The sequence below is a fragment of the Pseudorca crassidens genome, chromosome 11, assembly GCF_039906515.1.
Source record: "Pseudorca crassidens isolate mPseCra1 chromosome 11, mPseCra1.hap1, whole genome shotgun sequence".
Taxonomy (NCBI): Eukaryota; Metazoa; Chordata; class Mammalia; order Artiodactyla; family Delphinidae; genus Pseudorca; species Pseudorca crassidens.
The window spans coordinates 59,317,314-59,327,316 of record NC_090306.1 but is presented as its reverse complement, the minus strand read 5'-3'; the positions used below and the strand labels follow the sequence as shown (position 1 = coordinate 59,327,316).

Here is a 10,003-nt window from a genome sequence, read left to right as displayed (position 1 = left end):
TCTCCATCAGATTCAACTGCCAGTGATGCAAAGAAGCAGGGCCTATGAAAAATCCCTTCGGGGGGTCAGGGGGAACGTGGCTACATTCAGGTTTAGGGGTAGCGTTCAGCACCAGGGAGTCAAAGGGAGAAGCAGAGGGGCTGAGCCCAGGGGTGCCAGTTCTGCACTGAGTTAGGACATGATCCTGGCTGCAGCATCCAAGCCAGGTTCCTCAGGGCACCCAGGGAGTCTGTGAGCATCCTAACACCTTGTCATAAATTCCTGTTCACTGAATCATCCAAAGATGTTTTTTTTTTTTATTGCATTGCAGTTAAGAACCCTAATACTAGAACTGAACCTGGAAGCATCCGAAGACCCGACATCACTTAGTTCTAGACAAAATTTTTGTGCAGACACCCCAGTGGAGGAGTCTGGAGTCAAAACCAACAGGTGCCCATGGTCAGGCAGGAGTCGAGGCTTGGTTTCAGGCTTGAGGAGGATAAGCTTGCTTCTGGATCACTCTTCTTGAAGGCCCAGGACTCTGGCAGTGGACACCCTTCTCAGCATCCGGCACCACGGTCCCCATGAATTTTAACAAAGGAAAAGCCAGCTGTACCTCAAAGCTAATTACTGGAACACAATTCACTTTATGTTTTCTGTTTTCAAGAGTTTTCTGGATGTCTCTTGCAACATGGATTGTCTTTTCATTGGGATGTGTATATCTGTGCACGAGAGTGTGTTCTCCTTTTGATATAGGCTGTTCTTCTAGGGGCCACTTTGCTAATTTTATACCAGCTTACCATGGGTACTGAATCCAGTAGAGTGTAGTGAAGATCAGCCATATTCTTCCTATCTCACACACACTCCTTGCGTATTCCTACCCCAAGCCCTGGAGAGCAGCTTGGGCAGATCCTACAGCTTTCTTGACACTTTCAGATAGTTAAAAGTTTAGTCAAGTCTACCTCAACATTTTAACATCTCATCCAATTTCAAACTTATTTCTGCCCAGCTGAGGCCTGGCCTGTGGCTTGAGGACCGACAAAGAGAAAGCAGTTGGCACTGGAGGTAGGATACACAGTCTTTTCTTTTACTCCCTAGGCTCCCCCTCCCCTCCCCTCCCCCTAGATCCCCTGGGGGTTGGGTCCAGCAGGAGAGAGAGGTGATTTCCTTCACTCCAGATGCACAGTTTTAGTTCTCCTTTGGTGGAAACTGGCCTTCTGTCATGGCAGATATTCAAATGCTGGCTGGTTCCTGGAGGTTCTTTTGGGACCCTCCACCCTCCCCTGGCACAGCAATGCACCCTCCTGCCAGCGGCTCACAGAACTCCGGGAAACACTTAGGTTTACCAGTTTGTTAAAGAATATGATAAAGGATATAGATGAAAAATCAGATGAAAAGAAACATTGAGCGAGGTCTGGAAGGGTCCTGAACACAGGATCCTCTGTTCCCGTGGCATTGGGGTGTGTTATCCTCCCAGTGTGGATGTGTTCACCCACTTGGAAGTTCCCGGAGCCCCCTAGTACTGGGATTTTATGAGACTTCCCTCACGTAGGCATGAACCATCATTAACTCTATTTCCAGCCCCTCTGCCTTCTCTGGAGGATGGCGGAGCGGGAATGAACATTCCAAGCTTCTAATCATGACTTGGTCTTTCCAGTGACCAGCCCCTATCCAGTAGTCACCCGGGAGCCCACCCCGAGTTGCTCATTAGAACAAATATGATCCTAGTGTTCTTATCACTTAGGAATTTACAAGGGTTTTAGGAGAGCTGTGTCTGGATGGGTTCAAAGACCAAATATTAGAACAAGGGATGCTCCTAGTGGTCTTATCACACAGGAAATCACAAGGGTTTTACGAGCTCTGTACCAGGAAACAGGGGTAGAAACCAATATATATATTTTCTATTATCTCAGAAGTGCCTACATTTTAGGGTTGTAAGAATTAAGTGAGCTAATAATACTGTAAGCAGCACACAAGTGTTAGAGTTAACTCTCTGAAGATACTGTAGTAAAATTAGTTAAGAATTTCCTCTGCTCTGTCCATCGTTTTTGTTTGATTTCTTTTACTCTACTTATTTCAATCTCTACCTCTCACGGAGGCAGCTTGTCTCATGTGTGGTTATCCTTAGCCACCTGCTCATATTTAGGGGTTGGCATTAAAGTGCTGAGTGGAAGTGTGTGTGAGGGTAGTTTGTCAACTGGTGTGACCTAACTCCACTCTGATAGAACTGTATACTCTGTGAGATCAGGATCCTATCTATCTTGTTAGCCACCAGATTCCCTGCATCTAGAACACAACAGGTGCTCAATAGATATTTGATGTTATTCTTAAACCTCTCTAAGCCTCAGTTTTCTCATCTGAAAATTGAGGATAAAAAATATTTACCTGGCAGGAGTTTTGAGAAAAGACAGTGTATGTAAAGCACAAGTTCAGTGCTTAGCACTTAGTTATAAATAATAATGGGTAGCAATCATTATTATTGTTATCATTTTTAGGGACATCAGGGCAGCAGCTTCATGACCATTTGTGGTCACCACTGACCATGCTAAATATAGAGCCAAAGCACAGTACCTGTTGAGAGGCTAGTTATTACAGGACAAATCAGCAAAGCAAAGAGAGGGCTTAGATAAGCCCTTGACGTTTAATGTTTAGAAAGTCCAAGGACACTGGCTTTAGTCATGACTGAGAAGAAAGAAGGTGGGTAGTGATGCCGCACTGCCAAATAGCTCTGTAGAATGGTCATTCACATGGAATGCTCCTGTATTGCTCTGTTCAGTCTATTATAAGCAATTTAGCAGTAAAGGCACTGGAGGAGGCTAAATGGTGCATGAAGGCTTCCCCTCAAACCTGGCACTCTATCCAGGCAGCAGGCAGGCTGCTAGAAATGGAAACCCATTTCTTCTGGAAATGGAAACAATCCGTTTCTTTTGGAATAGAGTTTTTGAAAGTAATATATGTATATAGTTAAAAAAAAAATCAAACAATACAAGAGGGTGTAAATGGAAGAGTCAGCATTCCTATCACCCCCAAACCTTCAGGCAGATTTCCCAGAGATAATCACTGTTTTGTCTTACAGATACTTTTAGGCATATGCAAGAATATGTGTATTTTTCCCCAGATGGAATGGTAAAAAGAGTTCTGAAACTTGTTTTTTTGCCCTTTATTTATCCTTAATATCTTTGCACATCAGTATATAAGGATTTATCTCCTTATTTTTAACAACTACTCTATTCATTAAGATAAGAGATAAGCCCCCGGATCTCCACGCTTAACACAATTGAAGTTTCTCATTTACCTCAATCCAACTGGTGGTAGTGTGTGTGGGAGGGGAGGTGTTCTGACCCTAGCACTTATTCAGAGATCCAGGATACCCAGGACTTCAACATATGACTTCCACGTACTTGGTGGCTTCTAAGGTCACCCTGGGTATTAGATGGGGAAAGTGTGTGGAGGAAGGTGAGGTTTGTTCTAAATGAACCAGGCCTAGAAATGTTTTATACCACTTCTGCTCACTTTCCATTGGCCAGAACTAGCCTGACTGCCCTAGACTAGTACTAGGAAATGTCCCAGATGGACAGCTTCTTCCCACAGTAACTCAGCTCCATGGAAGGAAGCTCAAACCTTTGAGGCAGTGAGCCACATCCCACACAGACACATTGTAGAAATACACCCTCATTTACTTAAGCTTTAGAAGGCTGATTTTCCTCTTCTCTTTCTTGTTTTTCTACTTGTCTTTTGTCAAAGGCAAATTTTTTTAAGTGTAGAAAACTACTAACTGGTAAGAATGAAGAAATAAGAAAACGGACACTTGTGGAGCGTATACACTCGTTCAGATCTGGTGGGGTTCGGGGGGAGACACTACCAATGAAAAGCCTTTAAAGAATGCATATCTTTGACCCAGTAACACTTCTAAGGACATTTCCTAAAGAAATTAGTGGATAACTGCTCACGCTGTATGTACAAGGATATTTATAATAGCGACACATTGTAAGCAACCTAGATGCCCAACAACAGACCTGTTTAAATTACAGTGCATCCATATAATGGAATGCTTTGCAGGTGTTTAAAATAATTGCATGGATACCTGCAAACATAAAAATATGTCCATATGTTCTGATAAAAAACAAGACTCCTAAACAGTGTATGTTTTTTTTAAACAAATTGATTATGTGTAGCAAAAGGCTGGAGGACATCTGTTAAATAAAACGTTTACAGTGTTTATCCCTGGTGGGTGTAACTATGGTTGTTCTCTCTTTCTTCTTTTCCACCTTTATGTAATGTCTCAACGTTTTATCATTAGAAAAAACAGTGAAGCTATTTTCCGTTTGAAACAAACAAACAAAAAAATGTAGATAAAGAGGACTGGGGCTTAGGTGACTGAAAGCAAGTATGTGAGACCCCGCCTCCAGGACCCTGCCTGTCACCCAACACTCAAGTTGCTATCAGGAGCACTTCTCTCTGTTGCAGTGACTGGCTTCTGTCACGCAATCCCCAGGTTATAAAGAGAGGGGAGGACAGGCCTCAGGGCAGAGGCAGCAGCCCCAGGGTCGGCGGGCTGCGGCTTGCCATGGGGAACACCATCAGGGCCCTCGCGGCCTTCGTCCCGGCTGACCGCTGCCAGAACTACATGGTCAGAGACCTCCAGGAGATGCCGCTGGACAAGACAGTGGACCTGAGCGGGAACATGCTCCGTCGCTTCCCCGTGCACGTGTGCTCCTTCCAGCAGCTGGCCAAGCTCTACCTGAGTGACAATCGCCTCAACAGCCTGCCTCCGGAGCTGGGGCAGCTGCAAAATCTGCAGATCCTGGCCCTGGATTTCAACAACTTCAAGGCTCTGCCCCAGGTAGTATGTACCTTGAAACAGCTCTGCATCCTCTACCTGGGCAACAACAAACTCTGCGACCTCCCCGGTGAGCTGAGCCTGCTCCAGAATCTCCAGACCCTGTGGGTCGAGGCCAATTACCTCACCCAGCTGCCAGATGTGGTGTGTGAGCTGAGTCTCCTTAAGACTCTGCATGCTGGCTCCAACGCCCTGCGTCTGCTGCCAGGCCGGCTCCGGCGCCTCCGGGAGCTGAGGACCATCTGGCTCTCAGGCAACCTGCTGACAGACTTCCCCCCTGTGCTGCTTCACATGCCTTCCCTGGAGGTGATCGATGTGGACTGGAACAGCATCCGCTACTTCCCCAGCCTGGCCCACCTGTCAAGCCTGAAGCTGGTCATCTATGACCACAATCCTTGCAGGAATGCGCCCAAGGTGGCCAAAGGGGCGCGTCGCGTGGGAAGATGGGCGGAGGAGACCCCAGAGCCTGACCCCAGAAAAGCCAGGCGCTACGCACTGGCCAGGCAGGAAAGCCAGGAGGCACAAGTGCCTGCCCTGCCTCCTCTACTTCCGCCTAGCAACTCCTGAGAAGCTTCAGGTGTAGTTCAATGCCAAGGACCCAACTCCAGCATCTTCTGGAGACCTCTCCATTAGAATGCAAAGGACTGCTGCAGGACAGGTGGGGCAGCTCTGCCAGTGGAAAATGGAATAGTCAAATGAAATGCCTACCTCACACCAAGAAGAAAATACTCAAGGCCAACATCTCTCCCAGAAGAAATTGTGTGCTATAGGTGGCATGACAACTTCTTTGCAAGAAAATCACCCTCTGAGCAGGTATTTTGAAACACTTAAGAGCAAGAAAGGCTGGGACCCTTTGGCCTCCTCCAGTCTCCAGGAGTGGCTGGTCATGAGGCCAATGAGCCCCTCAAACAAGGTATTTGTTACAGAGCTCATCTAAAAGTTCAGGGGGCCTGTCTCCACCCCTTTGCAGGATGTATTTTCTTACTATGAATGACCATAATGGTAAGAAGACATTACCGATTCAGGCCACTTAAAAATGACATGTCTACCTAGTCAGTCCGATTCGGACTCTTCGTTGTTGCAAAGGCTCAAGATGAAGCTTTTCCCCTGAAATTTAGTGGCTGCTGAGAAGACACCCCGGCTGGGAATGCCCCCTGGTGGAATCCAGCTGCCACTTTAAAACTTGACAGTGGTTCATGCTGATTTCGCTCATTTTCCTTGACCCACCTGTAGACTGTCACGGGCAATGCTGAAAGTCATCTAGAAAACAGAATCTCTCCTTGGCAGTGAGGTCACATCAAAATCAAGCCTCGTTGTGAATGGCTGCCTCTGTGGAGCAGAGCCCTCCTGTTTACTCACATAATGAACCAGAATTGAATTGAATCTCTTGCCATGCAGGGCATTTCCAGAATCATATTAGGTTAAAAGTTGTAGGTGAGAAATCTGTTCGCTTGCAACAACCATTTGGAAATTGGAATTGCAGGTTGTGGTATATATAGGAAGTGTCTGCCTCTTCAGCCTCAGTATCTCTGCCCTTGCTCTGGTTTGATTTTTGTAGATAAAATCTTTTGATGGTCGGTGTATAAACCTAGGTAGTCAGGCCGCTATTTCTCTGAAGGATGTTAATCATGACCTTTTCTTCTCCCCATGAATACATCAATTTTAAACAAACTGCTGTCAGTGGGTAGTTTAATAACACAATCCTTTATGTTCTTGAACCCTTTCAGTAGTCAAGGACACAAAAGTGTCATCTTAACTAAAACATACTGAATTTAGCTTTTAAAAAGTACTTTTGCCATAAAAGCATCTTAACCCAGCAAAGTTTGGTTCTAAAATGACATTATACAGCAGACTATTTTCATGTTTTCCTACCACAATTATTTCTTGCTAAACCTGAGGAAGAAAAAGTTTCATGGTTTCACATAATCTCTTCCTGTCACCACCTCCCAGTCTGTAGAGTATCTACAACCCATTGATCAGACTGCTAAAGGGTCCTTTTAATCACTAAATTGTCAAATACTTAACTCCTTTAATAATGAGTCCAGATTTCTATTACACAGCTAGGATTCAGTCTATTTACTCACTCCTAATGACTGCAATTACACTATACTCAGTTGATACTAGAAACTTTCTGCCAACAAGACTGCCTCCTGAGCTGAATCACAGCTCATCCCTCACAATGGCTATGATTTTCTTTTGACCCTCTCTTCCCCCTCCTAAGATTACGGGGCCCACCTTTTCCAAGGAAGCCATAAGCTGTAGCTATTGACCTCCAGAATTTTCATCTAATGAGCTAACTAGTCTGAAACAGATATCAAATTATAAACATTCTGACACAAAATTAAACTGTTTTGTTCTAAAATAATCAATACACAACAAATAAACACTTCTTAAACAACATGGTTAAGTGTTCACCATGAATTTTGCTGTCCAAGTTTTCACTATAGGATTTCAATCAATTTTATAAATTGACTACGTAAGTGCATATTTACATTTCCATAACCCTCTGATGTTTTCTTGAAATTCTAACGTAATTATAAACTTAAAAAGGGAAAAATGCTGAAGCACCAAAAGTTAACTTCTTTTATTTGGTGCACCACACGACCTGCGAAAATCTTAGTTCCCCAACCAGGGATTGAACCCGGGCCATGGCAGTGATAGCACCGAGTCTTAACCACTGGACCACCAGGGAATCCCCAACATTTTTACTTTTAAAAGTTCTGAAACCCAAAGTGCATCAGAGGAAAATCTCTTCCAGAAGTTTATGTAGGATTTTAGCTTCCACAAATATGAATGATGCCGGGGCTTCCCTGGTGGCCCAGTGGTTGAGAATCTTCCTGCCAATGCAGGGGACACTGGTTCGAGCCCTGGTCTGGGAGGATCCCACATGCTGCGGAGCAACTAGACCTGTGAGCCACAGCTACTGAGCGTGCGCGTCTGGAGCCTGTGGTCCGCAACGGGGGACTGCGACAGCGAGAGGCCTGCGCACCGCAATGAAAAGTGGACCCTGCTTGCCGCAACTAGAGAAAGCCCTCGCACAGAAACGAAGACCCAACACAGCCAAAAATAATAAAAAAGTGCTCCAATAATCTAAAGGAGTTATATATATATATTAAAAAAAATGAATGATGCCAACTAAAATCTTTACCGTGAATTCTAAGGACATTCCCAAGGTTTTTGTCCTAAAACAATACTAAGTTTGCAATTTCACACTTGAAAAGTCAGCTTGTACTCTAAAAATCAACTACTCAACTTTAACTAAAAGCCCATATCTTACACACAGTAACCTGGAGGCAGTGTACTACGATGGTTAAGAGCATGACGCTTCAAACTACCTGAGATCACATTCTACCTTTGTATATTTACTGGTCAGTTACCTACCTGTGTGCCTCAGTTTTCTCATCAGTAAGGTGGTAACAGTTTCTGTCTCTCAGGGCCCCGTTAGGTTTAAACAAATTACTGTGTATGAAGTGCATGGAACAGTGATTGGCAGGTGATGGCTAATGTTTACTTAACATGTTCTTTTACTAAGTGTTATACCATGGCAGTACAATACTTATATTTACCGTACAATCAGTATAACTCCTTGTTTGAAGGAAAAAAATGTAAGTAGCAATTAAACAAAAAAAGCTTTTTCTCAGTAGAATTTTCAATATTATCTCCAGTCTTGAATATAAGAACTATAACTGCAAAGTGGTCAAACACTTCTGGTTTACATATACAGGAAAACACAGATAAGATTACCAAGGATTCATTTTTTTAAACATCTAAACGAATATACTTTGCCCTCTGCCTGTTATGCTAGAATTTGCAAAATCACCAAAGTACATGAAAATGTGAGACTATTCCTTGGCACTAAACCCATTCGTGTCATGAGGGCAAGAGACATGAGACTGAAGACACAGGTGTGTGTCTGCTAGATAATTTACTGCCTTTGCCACTGTAACAAAAAAGATACACCTTGTACTCTATCTTAGAAAGAATATTAATGCCATTAAAAAACAAGTTTACATGCTTTTCCCCCTTTCTGGACTGTCCACTTCTGAGAACACGAAACAGGTGATATTTATCTTTGAATCCCCAGTGGCTGGTATAATTCGACCACATTACTTGAATTTTGGAGATTTTTTTTTTTTTTTTGCGATACGGGGGCCTCTCACTGTTGTGGCCTCTCCCGTTGAGGAGCACAGGCTCCAGACGCACAGGCCCAGCGGCCACGGCTCACGGGCCCAGCCGCTCCGCGGCATGTGGGATCACCCCAGACCGGGGCACGAACCCGCGTCCCCCGCATTGGCAGGCGGACCCCCAACCACTGCGCCACCAGGGAAGCCCTGAATTTTGGAGATTTTATCCTGCACCGAGGCCACAGGACAGGGGGACACACTGACACTTACGGAGCACTACTGTAGGTCAGGCACTATCCTCAGGGTCTTGTGTAGATTTATTCATATAGTCTTTTCAATACCTCTTTGAAAGAGGTGTTATGTACCACTCAGAATTTTAAAATCTTTACTCTTTATTCATATTGGGAATCAACAACGTTCTACAATAATACTATGATTAAAAAAAGGTTAAGTCCTCTTTACATTTCTGCTCTAGTAATACTCTAAAACACCAGAGTAGGTACAAGACAAGGCAGACTTCGGAAAAGAATTTCATACAAAGTATCCTATTGACTTCTATGAGTCACGGTCCTGACAAGAAAATGCATTCACCTCAAACGATTTACAAAGAGACTTTTCACAAAGGAACTGTTACTAAACAGAATTAAGGGGAGAAAGATCAGGGTAATACAAGTGATTGTATTTGGCATGAGTCACAGCAGCCGCCAGCCCCACCCATAAGGCTGAGTGAAAGTGGGAACAGAAATGTTACCAAAATGCAGTAAGAGCTGAGTCATGAAAAGAGGGCTTGCCCAGAGAGCTATACTGGTAGGTCTCACAGGGATGCAGCCAATTCCAGAGACAAAGAGCAAAACCAGGAAGAAAATACCAATTCCCTCTCCCCAAATCCTACCAGTGCCTCCTGAATTAAACCACAGGAAACCAGTCCACAGGGAGCTGTGAGGCAGTTAGCAGGGATAAGTCCCATGGCCTCCAAGCAGGCAAAGAATGGATTCTGACTCGAGGAGAGTAAAAGAAAAACCAGCACACATATTATCCTTCTTCAAAGAAAAACAGAAGG

At 44.2% G+C, this 10,003-nt stretch overlaps 1 protein-coding gene across 1 annotated transcript; it reads left to right on the top strand.

Moving 5' to 3' along the window:
- The first annotated feature begins 4,546 nt into the window (after positions 1–4,546).
- LRRC10 (leucine rich repeat containing 10) lies at positions 4,547–5,386 on the top strand. Its single transcript, XM_067697324.1, has one exon. The coding sequence runs from the start codon at positions 4,547–4,549 to the stop codon at positions 5,384–5,386; it is 840 nt and encodes a 279-aa protein (XP_067553425.1).
- The last annotated feature ends 4,617 nt before the right edge of the window (positions 5,387–10,003 follow it).

Bases quoted from the DNA above. Each gene is read 5' to 3' on its own strand.
- LRRC10 (XM_067697324.1), top strand. From the start codon at position 4,547: ATGGGGAACACCATCAGGGCCCTCGCGGCCTTCGTCCCGGCTGACCGC.